Source organism: Chenopodium album, chromosome 26 (assembly GCF_948465745.1).
Source record: "Chenopodium album chromosome 26, dcCheAlbu1.1, whole genome shotgun sequence".
In the NCBI taxonomy this organism is placed as follows: Eukaryota; Viridiplantae; Streptophyta; class Magnoliopsida; order Caryophyllales; family Amaranthaceae; genus Chenopodium; species Chenopodium album.
Window position 1 is genome coordinate 30,123,665 of NC_137859.1, and position 14,785 is coordinate 30,138,449.

The 14,785-nt window shown below is 36.2% G+C and overlaps 1 protein-coding gene across 1 annotated transcript; it reads left to right on the top strand.

Moving 5' to 3' along the window:
* The first annotated feature begins 1,174 nt into the window (after window positions 1-1,174).
* Window positions 1,175-5,469, top strand: LOC145617496 (uncharacterized). The gene is made up of 2 exons (XM_081672203.1): window positions 1,175-1,566; window positions 5,225-5,469. Exons 1-2 carry the CDS (start codon window positions 1,310-1,312, stop codon window positions 5,325-5,327), a joined length of 360 nt encoding a protein of 119 aa, XP_081528329.1. The 5' UTR covers window positions 1,175-1,309; the 3' UTR covers window positions 5,328-5,469.
* The last annotated feature ends 9,316 nt before the right edge of the window (window positions 5,470-14,785 follow it).

Sequence of the window (14,785 nt, forward strand, 5' to 3'; positions counted from 1 at the left end):
CAAAGTAGCCTTCCTTACACAAAATATGGTGGGAATCTTTAATTTATAAAATGATAAGAAGATAATGGAGATTGGAGATGAAATAGAATTTTGTTTACAAGAAATCAATGTTTGAGTTTGGTTAATATATGAATATCACGGCAGATTGAAAGCGGCTGCGACTGCTTTTTTTTTTTTTTTTTTTTTTTTTTTTATCAAATACAATAACTTTATTAGGGTTTAAGATAATTTATAGTTGTTGATAAAAGGAGTCCTATTTAAATTAAAATAGGGTTTTAAAACTTTCCGAACTCTAAAATAAAATATGAGAATAGGAAAGTTATTTAATAAATAAATATAAACTATATATAAAATCATAAAATATTCGGGTATTACAAAAAATATACAACAAAAACACACAATTCTAAAACACAGAGCAAACAAATGAAGCAACAAAATGTTCATAACAAAGTATAACAATCCAAAAACGTTCATTATAATGTAATCAAATTAGTAAATTTAAAAATCGAAAATGAATAATAATACATAAATTAAGTTCAAATAAACAGAGCATTATAACAGAACAAAGTACAGATGATTAAAAATTGCAAAATTATGATCGAAATTACTCACATTGTTGAACCAACGAATTAACCAAATGAACTCCGGAAGGAAACACACGCTCGCAATCACGATCAAAATCAGCGCAATATCCAGATGCAGAATTCGCTATTGATGATCGGTAACAATTATCGAATTCGTAAAAAAAATCAAATGAAGAAGATGAATTATCGAGAGAAAAATGTAGATAAAAAATGGAGGTTAATCAATTGAAGAGAGAGAGAAAAAAATAGGGTTTAAAATCATACATATACATAGCTTGAATAATAAGAAACAAAGAAAAAAAGAAAAAAAGAGGAAGGAAAAAAAAAAGGAAAGAATCGCAAAATGAAGCTGAACATGAGAACTCCACGCCAGCTACGAAACGACGTAGCTTAAGGGGGGTGTAGGGAACACACCCTACACTAGGGTGTAGGGTAAAATAATAGCCTATAGCCTCATTTACATTGGGCTAAGGATGTCAAAAAGTAGCCCCAAAAGCATTGGGCCACAATTCAAGCATTCTTCTGTACCCTAACCTCAAATCCTATCCCAACCCAAGCCAACCATATATCCCCAAATCAATTCAATCGCCTTACTTCCCTTTCGGTAAACCCTAATTCTAGGGTTTCTCTTTCCCAGCAAATTCACCCAAAAACCTCCATTGTTGCAACTTCGCAGCACCAACCCTAGCAATTCGATTGTTGTTGCAGTCTCGAGGAGAGAGAAAATGGGAGGAAAGTGCCCGCATAGAAGCGTCAGGAAGAGAAGATATTCGCACAAAACTCATCGACGTTCCAAATTTGAAGTTAAAGGGGACGATATCGTCTACAATGATCTCCTGAAACCCGATGAGAATCGAAAGCCATTGCCGCTTGATGAAGATTTGCCTGGTATGGGTCAGTATTACTGCCTTCATTGTGATCGTTACTTCTCCAATGTTGCTGTTAGGGATGAACACTTCAAGTCCAAACGTCATAAGAAACGGTGTGTATTTGCTCAATTTCTTAATTTTGATTTTGATGTTGATTTTGGTTGTTTTCGTCTTAGTTTATGATCTATTGGGAAATATAAATTTGTTAGTGGGTTAATTTATTTATTTCTTGAAAAGATTTTATATTTTTTGATGTTTGAGATTGTTCACTAGTTTATTGTTGGGGTGAGAATTGAGAATTGTATTTTGGTTTAGAAATTGGGAGTTTGATGTTCTGAAAATTTAATGGGATGAAGTTGGTTGGGGTTTTAGTATGTACAAGAAGAATGAGATTCTAAATTGAAAGATTTAATTGAAGACGAAGCTTTAAAGTGATGTAAAGTGATTTTTCGCCGCTGTTGTTTCGGTGCAGAGATAGGTTTAGTTTAGTATTTGATGAGATTGATTGGGCTATTTGGTGCGTTTGTTATTCAGACCTGGTTTTCTTATACCTAGCTTGGTTTTGTCAATAACCTGGGGTGGGTGAGTGTATCGAGTTTGGTGTTTTGGGGTTAATTGCCCTTGAGAGAGTATCGTTGAAGAAAAATAGTATAGGAGCGTGGTTAATGCGGAAGCCTTGTTGAATTATGACCAAAAATTACAATACTAAAATCCTACATTTGGTTATCACCGACCAAATGTAGGATTTTTAGTACTGTAATTTTTTTGTAGATAAATGCCAGTTTTGTTTATTGTGGATATTAACGGTTCTTGAGTTGTCTTAGCTTTAGTTTTTAGTGAAAAAAATATGTGTTCGGATGCCCGCAATTGATCAGAATATGATGTTTGCGTTAGAGTTTTTGGCGATGGTTTAATGCAGGATTGAAACGTTTACAGTTGAGGATGATTATGCTAGTAAGTGCAAGCTAGAATTCTATTTTAAAGAATGAGACAATATAACAGTCTTCTAACATTGTTCATTTACTCTATGTTTGGATTACAATAGGGAAAGGAAAGAGAGGGGAAGGAAAAGGAGAGAGCTGATACACATACAACCATTGTATGTTGTCCCCACATACAACACCACTAGAAATTTGTCAAATATAAATTGAATTTTAATGGAATTTGGGTCCATTATTCTAGCAAAAAAAAAACATGACAAATTACAGTTGTATGTAGGGGCCACGTACAACAATTGTATGTGTAGTTTTTACTGAGGAAAAGGTTGAAGGGGAAAGGAGGTGAAGGGAGGGTGAAGGTGACCTTCCATTTTCCTTCCAAATCTCTCCAACTATGGATTTGATTTATTAAAAGGGGAAGGAAATGGATTTTCCCCATTCTCTCCCTTACCCTCCTTGCATTAGGAATCCATGCAAAGGATGATGTATTCTTTCTTTTCTCTACTCTTCCTTTTCCTCTATTTCTCTCTATCGAAACTTAGTGTTAGGTGATTACCATTTACCAAGAACCCGTTTATAATTATAGTTGGTTCCAATGTAAAACTACCATGTTTGTTTATGCTTCTTGAAGCATGGATATTCCGTGGTTAGTTTTGTTATGTCTTATCTTGGAAATAGGAATATTTGTAAGAAAGAAACAAGAGTTGGAGATTTTTAATAGGCATATGTGTTTATTTTAAACAATGTCTCCCTCTTCTTTTAAATGTAAGAGATTATAATGGAATGAAGACATCCTTTTGTTTATTGGTGCTACCATTGATAAAGAGAAAACATTAAATTTTTAGGCTTTTAACCCATTAGTGGGAGAGATTGGAAATGTCATTCGTGTATAATTCATGAAGGGTAATTGAAGTGAGAAACCAAGTAGTTCAAGGTTCGGGTTTTATTTAGGGATGGAAAGGATAACATTGGATTTATGCTTTGTTGGAAAATACTTGGATAATTATGGGCTTGAGAGCAACCTAATCAAGTGATATTAGGTGAAGATTTTCTTTCACTTTTCTTCTGACTGAGAATTCACAAATCATGAATTCATGATATGAGCAGCTCAAAAGGCCAGAATACTTGAAAAAAGGAAATATGAAGTTTTTAACTGTTGTTCCCAGTTGCTTGCTAGAGATTTAGTTTTCCCCTTTTGTGCAAACTTGGGCCAAATTGAGATTCTTATTCAGGGTGAGTGTTGAGTGTCCTGGTTTGATAAACATAATAAAGTACTCTATTTTGTTTATCAGATTAAATTTTTATTCAGAATAACAATTAAGCCAGCCAAAAGTTTTATCATGTTAACAAAGTGCTTTGTTGTGAATCAATGACACTCTAGGAGTAATGATGATCAGTTTTTAGAAACTTAGTATGATGGGGCATGTAAAATCTCAAAGCTTTTTGTTGTACAATAGAACAACATTGTGTCATTATGTTACTAAATATTCAGGATGCAATCTAAATATTCAGGATGCAACTCTATTTTTACTACTTGCAAAACAGTGGCACGCAATTTGATGTCGAGATTGTAAAAAAACAAATCAATCAAAATAACTTTTACGCATAGCACCTGACCCTTCTCTATGCGTGGTATTAACTTATTTTGATAAAATCATTTGTTTGCTTTCACTAATCATCTCCTAGAAGTGCTATCTTAAGTCTGTGTTGCAAGTTTAAGAAAATGGAGGAAGTATATCTTACTGATAAATAAAACCAATACGGTAATACTCAATTGAAAAATTATCTTGTTCTAGCCTATCCTTGGCAGCTAATTAGAGAATTTTATGCATGACTCGAGCAAATTTGTTTCGTTTTTGTTCAGCTATGAGCCATATAAATATGGAACAATCTGTAGTAAGTCAAAACACCTATTTTCTGTCAGTGATTCTAGTTGTATTGACTTACTACAGATTGTTCCATAAACAACAAAATCATTCTGACCCCAAAAAAAGGGAATGTTGTTTATGGGCACAGAAGATGTGGTAGTCTTACGCAACCTAATGTTATTACCCTCAACTGGAAGAGTGTTGGGAAAAACTTTCCTTCTGGCAGGAGGATAAGTTGCAGCTTTGGACAAACCTTTTTTGGGGTGGTCTGCAAGGATGATCAATGAAAGATAAAGGAAGCAAAAAATAAGATACAACCTCCTCCTATCTGAAATTGATTGTTAGATGCAAATGTACTCCATTGGTCAAAGTTAGCTTATGTTCTAATATCCAACGGTTATATATTTCATCTTATTTTTCTGAGTTGTTACCCTGCTGGATTTTGTTGATGTTCCCCAGATTTTGACTATCTTGAGCAATTTTGTTGCTTGTTAAGTTCTCAATTGTTTTTCTTTTTTTTTCTTATTTTTATATTTGGTACTTGATGTTCGTAGCTCTTGTGAAGGAAGTTGTACTGTGATTGTTCAATAATAGTCCAAAGACAGTTAGAAAATGTCGTCATATATTGTGAATTAAAAATGGATTATGTTTCAATTTTGCATGATGCCCCATTTTGAATGAATGAGCAAGAGAGGGTACTACGGACAACTATTACAAAGGTGATTTTAGTTAAACATGTTAATTTTTGAATATGATAGGTTGTGAAAGTGTTACAATACTTATGGGGAGTGCTTAGAAGCTATAAGAGTAATAAGCATTGACTTCTCATTCCACCCCCCCTCCTTTCTCCCTCCCTTTCCCTTTTTATCCCCTCTGCTGTTTCTGTTTTAAACATTAAATTGACATCCCTAAGCATGATGTATATGGTTTGTATATTTACTCAATATATTATTTTATTTGAGCAGTTTGAAGATTATGTTAGGACCTGCACCACACACGCAACTTGATGCTGAACTAGCTGCTGGTATGGGCATGCCCGATAATGGTCCAAAGTTGATGTCCATGTGAATTGTGAACTTCTTCCTTTTCCCTTTAATGATATATATTTTTGTTAAAAAAATGTAGCAAGATCAGAGAATCCTTTAAAAAGTTGGCTTAGTAAGAATACTTTAAGGCTTTATTATAAACTTGTTGCTGGTTTCTTTTGTTAGCTGTCTACTGTACATTGTGTTGAAGAACGGTTTAATTGCTTTGCCTCCTCCGCCTCCTTCTGGACCGTTCCAGCCCCAAAACAGTCTTGCTGATTTTACTCCTGCTGGAGTGCTGAACCATTCCAGCCCTAAATGTAGCAGGCTGAATGCCTGAATGTCCTCTAACCTTTGCTCAACCGAGAGAGAGAGGGAGAGGGAGAGGGAGAGGGAGAGGGAGAGAGAGAGAGGGAGAGGGAGGGAGGGAGGGAGAGAGAGAGAGAGAGAGAGAGGGGGTGGGGGGAGGGGGGGGGGGGAGGAGTGTATATTAAATTATTAAGCATTACCATCAAGCTACTTACTAGGTGATAGACATCCTTTAGTTGTGCTTGATATTAGACGTATTTCAATTCCTTCTCTTTGGACTTTTGGAGTTGGAATTTTATTTGCTTTTTTTGATTGGTGAATTTTGTTTAGTCTTTACACAGGTAGCTGGCATCCCAGTAAGCTATTAGCTTCATGGTACACATTCTTGATAGTAGATGAAGTAGATACCCAAGAAATTAGGGGTTAAATTTCTTCCTCCATTTCTATTTAGTTACACCATATCTTTTTGTTACACTAATTTATTTAGGACAAAAAAAATAAGGGAATGTGAAGGCCTGAAGGGTATTATTGTAAGCAAAGAAAATTACACAAATTAAAGCTTGTGAGGATTATGGCATTTTTGTTTAGGAAAATACTCAAAATAGTGAAATTTAATTTTATGGAGGAAGAAATAAATAATTAAAGATATTAACGGTCAAAGTGTTCTACCAAATGTATTTTTCATATCATCTCTGGTTTTGTTAATTACTTCGTAATTTTTATTTTTTCAATACTTTTCACATCATTAGGGTGGTAAATTGCACGCGTCATAGTTACCCATGTTTGGAGAGCCTTTTCAGTTAGCAATATTAATGAGAAAAAATATGTAAACAAAATTTTTCTTTTTTTATGATATAAATATATGCACAATATTTTTAAGAGTTCTAAAATTGTTCAACTAATAAGGGCAAGTAAGTAAATAAATATTTTAAAGGATTTAATTGTCCAAACATTATTCATAAAAGTTAAATCATTAAAGTACATAAGGAAACACTTATAATCAACAAAATATCAATAGGGGCATATGGATAAATAAGCATTTTGAGAATATACGTAGTAAGTATTTTTATACTATTCATAAGTATTTTCTCATACTTCTTAAAAGGTAAGGATATCGGGTTTTGTTAATTATTTTCAATTTTTCTATATCATTTGTATTAGTGTATAGGCATGTCATAAGTTGTTATTGTGAATAAAGGTGGGCATCGTGCCGGTGGTGGGCTCATGCCGTGCCGTGCCGGCTTCGCGGCGGGTGCCGTACCGTTCCAAATTTTGGCACACCCCAGCCCACGGCACGGCCCATGTGCCTGGCGGGTCGTGTCGTGTCGGGCCGCGGGCCAACACGTGCCTTGTATTTTTTTTTTATTAAATGTATAATAAAAAAATCGGTATATATTTTTTTGTACAACTTAAATTTATATATTTAATGTTATTAATTTATGTTTAAGTTTACATAAATAATTTATGTTTAAATTTGCATAAAAAAATTTATTAATTTAGCGAAAAACAACAATGCATATAATAATAATAAAAATTGCTAGTGCAATAAGCCGAAAACACAAAAAATTGATGAATAACTTATTTTATTATATATCGGTAGTCGGTACGATAAATTGATAATACAAAAAATTAATGATAATTAAAAATCGTACAATAATTGGTGAATAACTTCATTTTATTATACGGAATACGAGGTTCGATAATACAAAAATTGTACAATAGTATCTAATGTAAATATGGAATTATTATTCTTCGTCTTCTCTTGGTTCAAGTTCATCGGCCAATTGAGTTGATTGAGAACTAATAGAACCCGATGTTCCTTCATCGTCATCGTTTTCTGCATAAGTACGATCTTGGGAACGACTTGAAGCAAACACAAATTTCAAGTGTTTCGGGTTTTAGTCTTGTTCTTCTATCGTCTAAAACCCGTCCCGACGCACTAAAAGCTCTTTCGGAGGCAACGGAGGAGACTTGGATAGCAAAAATATCACGAGCCATTGCCGCCAAAATTGGATGTTTTGTGGCTTGTGATTTCCACCACTCAAGGATGTCGAGGCCGAACTTCTCTTCATCGTCCATGCCTTTCATGAAGTCGTAACTTAAGTACATTTGCATCTCTGAAACATCGCTTTGTGTTCTCCTAGATGATGATGATTCCGTACCTGAAAACTTAGACATCATGTTAGCAGCTCGTGCAAATAAACCTTTGGCCCTTTTACTTACGTTTTTGGATGTTTGAGAAGGGGCAAATCGAGACACAGTTTCATATTTGGATTCATAAACGCTATATAAAGAGAAAAAATCTTTAGTGACCTTTGTTTTAAAAGTTTCAACATCATCTTCAAACTCCATGTTACTATAATAAATATCAATTAATAGAAAAGTGCCATCATACTTTTGCCTTGGATCTAAAATAGAATCAAAAATATAAATCATAAGAATATTAGTGTAATATTTACGCCATTTTTCCTCCATAGATGGAAGATATCCATGATAATCATGTTGTGATCGCCAAAAAGTTGTGCAAGTAAACATGCATTGCTAAGAAAAGAATGGGAACAAGGATTATATACAGAAGAAAAACAATGTGTCATACTATATAGTAATTGTAAAAACTGCATATATTTTTCACAATTAACCCAATCATCTTCTAATAAAGCACATTGCGGAAATTTTATATTATAAAACAGTGTTAAATGAACCTTGTACTCGATTGCCCGACTCAACATTTCATAGGTGGAGTTCCACCTAGTTGCACAATCCGGTGCTATTTTTATAGTCTTTATCCTCTGTTGCCTACAAAAACCTTTCCATTCTTGATATCTCAAGTTAGAGCTATTAATAGATATAATAGCATTCCTTATTTTGTGATAAAATGGACCAACTGCTTGTGTTCCATCTTTCACACACAAGTTAAGAACATGACAAATGCATCTAATATGAAGTGCATCTCCATCTAATATTACATCGGTCAATTGGGGGTTTAACCAAATTCTCACTATATGTCATAGAAGTTGCATTATCGAAAGTCATAGACATGATTTTATCCCTAAGACCATATGCATTAATGGCTTCCATTAAATGATGAGAAATATTAAGATCGGTATGAGGGTATTCAAGCATTTTAAAATGAATGATGTGTTTTTGTAACAACCAATCATTATCCAACCAATGACAAGTAACACATAAATAGTGAATTATGTATCCACTATCCCATGCATCGGCAGTTAAAAAAACTTTACTAGGAAGATTACTCAAATCATTTTCTAATTTTAATTTGTACTCTTGATAATTCTTCATGGCAGCAGATCGAACTGTTTTCCGGGAGATTTTTTTGTGTTTGGGTTGTAGTGCTCGTTTTATGTAATTGTTAAAGGCATCATTTTCGGCAAAAATAAAAGGTTGTTCGGCATGTACTATCATTCTCCCAAGTTCATCCTTATCTCTCTCATAATTGTAAATGAAGCCTTGTGGATGGAATTGAGAAATTTTGGGTTGTGTTGTATCACTAGATGCTCCACCACATCTTTTTGCATGTCTACTAAGGTGTCCCGTCCCTCCCTTGGTTTCGGCCGAGAAAATTTTACTACAAGTCCGACACTTGGCTTTTTGTCCATTTTTACTCAATTGATAATGTGCCCAAAATTCACTCTTTCAGTTGGTTTGAGCAAATTCCTCTTCGGTACACCACTCTAATTGGGTGTTAGGCATTTAGGTGTAAGGCATTTGGGTGGATGGTTCACTCCACCCGGAGGCTTGTGTTTGACTACCTTGGGAAGGAGGAGGAAAAGGAAATTCATGTTGTGATCCGTATAAATGAGGTGAGAATTGGGTTTGTTGAATTAGGTCCAAGGAAATTCATGTTGTGATCCGGAAGTGTTTGGAAAGGGCATGTTAGGGGAGGGAAAGGGCATGTTATGGGGGGGGGGCAAAGACATTGAAGTGTTAAAGTTTGGTGATTCCCTACGTTTTGACTTGACTTTTCTAGAGGAGGAGGAAGGGTTCGGGTTTGACGCCATGATTAATATTAATAATAATAACAATAAGTCAATAACAATAAAAGTAACAATAACAATAATAATACAAATAACAATAACAAAGTAACAATAACAATAATAATAACAATTAGTAAGTAGTTTCTATATAAATTAAGTTTTTAAAAATAATTATAATAATAGTAGATTACTTGGGCCAATGAGATCCCAGGTAGTTTAGGTTAGGAGCGATGTTGTCCAAAGCCCAGGTCCCGCCTTAGACAGATTTCAACAATCCAAATAACCCACAATTAAAATAGAAAGTAGTTTTATATAATTAAGTAATTCCAACTTACAACAACAACAACAACAAATTAAAATAAAGTTGAGTTAGATCTTACAATGACGCTTCAATGCTTTCCCAAATTTATAATTTCCCAAACTTATAATTTCCCAAATTTGTAATTTCCCGAATGTAGATATAACAATTTATTTATTTATTTTATTTATTTTTTTTATTTTTTTTATTTTTTTTTGTAGTAGTAGTAGTAGTAGACTAATAAAAGTAACAATAGTAAAAATGTAAAATTTATAGGAGAGTAGGAATTTTTTTTTTTTTTTCACAAAAGAGAGCAAGATTGTAGGAATTAGAGAGTAAGAAAATTAGAGAATAAGAGAGAAGAGATGAGTTGATGAATTGTGAAAATTTTGGAGGAAGAAATGGGGTATTTATAGGGAATTTGGGTGGGATATTGGGTGGGAAAGTAGCCGTTAATAGCTGTTGGAAAACGGCCAAAAACGGCTAGTTTCCAGCGGCTATATGGCACGGGCCGTGCCGGGCCGGGCGGGCCTCGTGCCAGCCACCATGCCGCCCGCCGTGCCTCGTGCCGTGCCCGTGTCGTTTTCCAAAATTTTGTTCACGACACCGCGCACGGCCCACAGGTGGGCCGCCGTGCCGTGCCGGAATCGTGCCGGTCGTGCCCACCTTTAATTGTGAAAGCCCCAACAAATAGGAATATTAAGGTATCATTATTCATTACCAAACAGTATCTCTAGACTCTAGTAGGCAAGAAATTATGGAGGAATGTCAAAGAAAGATTTAGTATTTAGGGGAAATATCTAACTTTCAAATCTAATAAATTTTCATTTTTATTGTTTTGTGCAAGCTTAGTTCCATTTTTTTAGAAGTAAAACTCCCACTACTAGAGAGTAAAAACCCCCCAAACAAGGTTCATCAATTAGATCCACGAGGAAAGGGGTACCTCGAATCAGTTGTACAATCTCACTTTACTATCCACTAGAGGAGGAAGTGCTAATGTAATGTTGTTATGCATTTGCATAACAAATACTGTACTAAAAAATTAAAAGTCACATGAAAAAAAGAAAAAGGAAGAAAGAGAATGATGTGTGGGATCACTTCTAATTATACCACTGAAAGTTTATATAATACCATTAGTTATTTAGTGATATTATATATGCACGTAGTTAGTACCACTGAATACATATATAGTACCACTGAAATATTCAATGATACTATTTAATCACCCACACTCAATGGTACTACTCTAAAATCAAAATATAAATTACGTGCATTTACACTCTTATTCTCGTTATGCAATTGCTCTTGCATATTGGGACTCCCCTTAAACAAGCTTCCACAGAGAGCTTCAATGTCCCAAAAGTGGTCATCTTTTATGAAATGGTCTACAACTCTACATTTAGGTCTAAATAAGCAATATTAGAAGGGTCACATCGTTACAATATGACATAATAATCTATCATAATATTTGGGTAAATTTTTTTTTTTTTTTTTTTTTTTGACAACAGCAAAACACAACCACCAAAGTGGCAAAACTATAAAAACTAATTCTAGAAGTATTAGCTAGATCATGGGCCATTCCGACTTGGTCCCTCCCTACCTTCCAAATAACACACGTCTCAAACGCAGATGCTAACCTCTGGATGTCCCGGATAGTCCACAAAATGGTAATGTCCACTGACTGTCAACTTCCCAGGTTTCGAACAAGATTTAGGGAATCAGAAAACAAAAAGACACGAAGAAAGCCTTTCGATGTAGCCCATTTAACAGCAAACAAGAAAGCAAGGGCCTCTGCATGTAAAGCGGAAACCGCTTTGCAGAAGTGCCCTCCCCCCTCCTGGAAGGTCTTACCATCTAAGGAAAAGGCCCAGCCTAACCCTGCATTGCCATTGTTTTTCTTCCATGATCCATCAATGAGAATTGTTACCCCTTGTGTTGTGATTGGCGAATGGATTATAGTATAGACCTCTATCCCCAAGGAAGCATAAGTAAATCCCGGGGGATGGTTATCCCCGTTGTTTGTATCGTTTGAGTAACTACTCTGCTCCTTACAGAAAATATCAAGCTCCTCCGTTGCCCTACTCATATGATGAAGCCACACCTCACCATCTCCATCGTCTCCTCGAAAAACCCGGCCATTCCTAGTTCTCTAAAGGCACCACAAAGTCAGAATCATCTTAGTGATTCTCTCACTGCTAATGCTATCCTCTCTATAAAAAAGCAGGATATATCTCTGAATCCATTGTCGCAAAGGAGTAGATTCAGCAAGATTCAAGTTGAAAATAATAGAACAGTTGCTCCACGCATACTGGGCTACCACACACTCTCTAAATAGGTGTTGAAAGTCCTCCTCTCCTACCCCGCAGAAATCACACCCTACCTGTACTGGGATACCCCTGTGGTGGAGATTGGCTTTGACTGCTAGCCCATTCAAAAACAATTTCCAAAGAAAAAGGCTCCACTTTGGGGGAATATTAAGCCTCCAGAGGATCTTCCACACCTCCTTGTACTGTGTATGATAAGACTCCTTCCCTTTTAAACCCTAAAGATAAGCGTACCCTGTCTTAGTAGTGTACTTCCCTGACTTATGATGAGGCCAGTACAAAAAGTCTTCACTCTGGTTATCTGACAGTTCCAAGCATAAGATTTCCCTCGCACTTTCCCATTCAAACCTCGATCTTACTAGGGGAATATCCCATCTTCTAGGACCATTGAGAAAAAACTCACTGACAAGCCCCGAGCCTACACCACTCAATGGTTGGTTGGAAGCCATGACCGGAACCTTATCATTGACCCATTTCATGTTAGCATACCTGATCATATCCCCTGAACCAACCTTCCAGGCAAAGCCCTCAACCAAGCTATTATTCACTAAAACAGACCTTTCCTCCCCCAACATGGGGTCTGGCCTAATTTAAACCCCTTCCGACCTGTAGTGAGAGGGCTCACCTCCTTTTGATATAACACCCTTGTGGCCAACAGTTGAGGGTTGCAGTGCATTCTCTGAACTTGCTTGAATAACATTGCATCATTTAGCGTGCTCATCGATCTGATCCCCAACCCCCCCCCCCCCCCCAATCCCTTTTGGAAGATGAAGGATATCCTTCTTTACCCAGTGCATACCCTTTTCTCCATTTGAAGCCCAGAAGAACCTTGCAATGATGGAATCGATCGCATTTTCCATGTAAACAGGTAATTTGAAGCATTTCATCACATGGGAGGAAATACTAATGAGGACAGAGTTAATCAAAACGAGCTTGGCCGATTGTGAAAGTCCAACAGAGCTCCACTGCATGATCCTTGTAGCAACCTTATCTACTAGAAAGCGAAAATTATCCGCCTTTCTCCTAGTGAAATCAATAGGGGCCCCCAAATGAGTCCCCAGATTATCCTTCTGTTCCATTCTCAGGATGTCTTTGAAACATTGTCGCTCCGGCATTGTAGTCGACGGACTGAAACGAATAAAAGATTTCTAGAGATTAAGTTGATGACCCTATACCTTTTCTAAACGCCTTAGCAAATCAGCTAAGTGACCACAGGAATAAGATGAGGCCTTAAAGAAAATCATCGCATCATCTGCAAAGAACAAGTGAGAAATGGAGGGGGAGCGTCTCGTAACTTTAATCCCTTTGATCAAATTAATGTCTTCCGCAAGCATAAGCATCCGCGACAGAATATCCATGCAAAAAAGGAAAAGGTAAGGGGAAAGAGGATCCCCCTGACGAAGCCCGCACTTAGGCTTAAAAGACTCCGTAACCCTTCCATTTATCAAAGACTTGTACGAAACAGTAGTAATGCATTGCTCCACCCATTGAATCCACTGATCTAGATAACCATAAGCCTTCAAAATTTTGAGAATAAAGATCCAATTAGCCCGATCATAGGCCTTAGACATGTCAATCTTTAGAGAAGCCATTGGGGCTTTCACCTTTGTGTCAGAAATAACATGAGTTAGCTCTTGGCTAAGCAATATGCTGTCTTCCATATATCGACCCGGGACAAAGGCGTGTTGAAACTCCGTAATCATCGAAGGAAGAGACCCTTTCATCCTGTTAACCATGCATTTTGTAATGCATTTATAGATTGTGTTGCAGGCTAATAGGGCGTAAATGAGCAGCAACCTCTGGATTTTCAACTTTTGGCAACATCACTAAGAGAGAAGCGTTAAGCTCCTTCAACAAGAAACCAGTGTTGAAAAATTCCTGAACTGCCTCTATAACTGAATTTCCAACCAGGTCCCAATGAACGTGAAAAAATTCCGCTATGATTCCATCGGCCCTGGTGATTTGAGATGATGAATGGAAAACATCGCCTTCCTAATTTCTTGACCATTAAAAGGCCTCACCAAAGCCGTTGCCTCTTTGTCTTCCAATTGTGGGAAAACCATCTCACGGAAAAGCAAATCGATGTCGTCCTCAATCGAGTTACTAGTCGCTAAACTAGGAACAAAAACTTTTTTAAGGGAGTCTTGGATTAAGTTGGCAATATCGTCATGAGGGATTGAAAAAGAGGTTAACATTTCGACAATAATATAATGAATCAGACGGAAATTTTCTACATGTCTATAATAGATCGATAGACTCCCTTGTCGAAGAACGCTGTAAATCACATCGATATCAAAGAAGGTATGAAGAACGTACGATTTCAAACAAAAAATCTACAATAAGATTTGAAATCTTTGTTGTTCGGCTTGTTATAGTTACCATCTCCTACATAGATGATTGCCAATAAGTTTCAATCAGTAAATTAATGAAAATGAGTTTAGTCAGTAAAAGTAAAGCGGCTTAGCCTAAGCTCACATGTTACAGTATTCAACTGGTTGGGCATTAGTCATTAAGGTAGCATGTGTAGGTAAAATGCAAAATTTACTAAAGTACACTTACCAAAATAATTATCCAC

What these genes read in the sequence shown, in the direction of transcription:
- LOC145617496 (XM_081672203.1), top strand. Translation starts at nt 1,310, where the DNA reads ATGGGAGGAAAGTGCCCGCATAGAAGCGTCAGGAAGAGAAGATATTCG. An exon ending in TCCAAACGTCATAAGAAACG is followed by an intron (nt 1,567 to 5,224) that starts GTGTGTATTTGC and finishes TTATTTGAGCAG; the next exon opens with TTTGAAGATTATGTTAGGAC.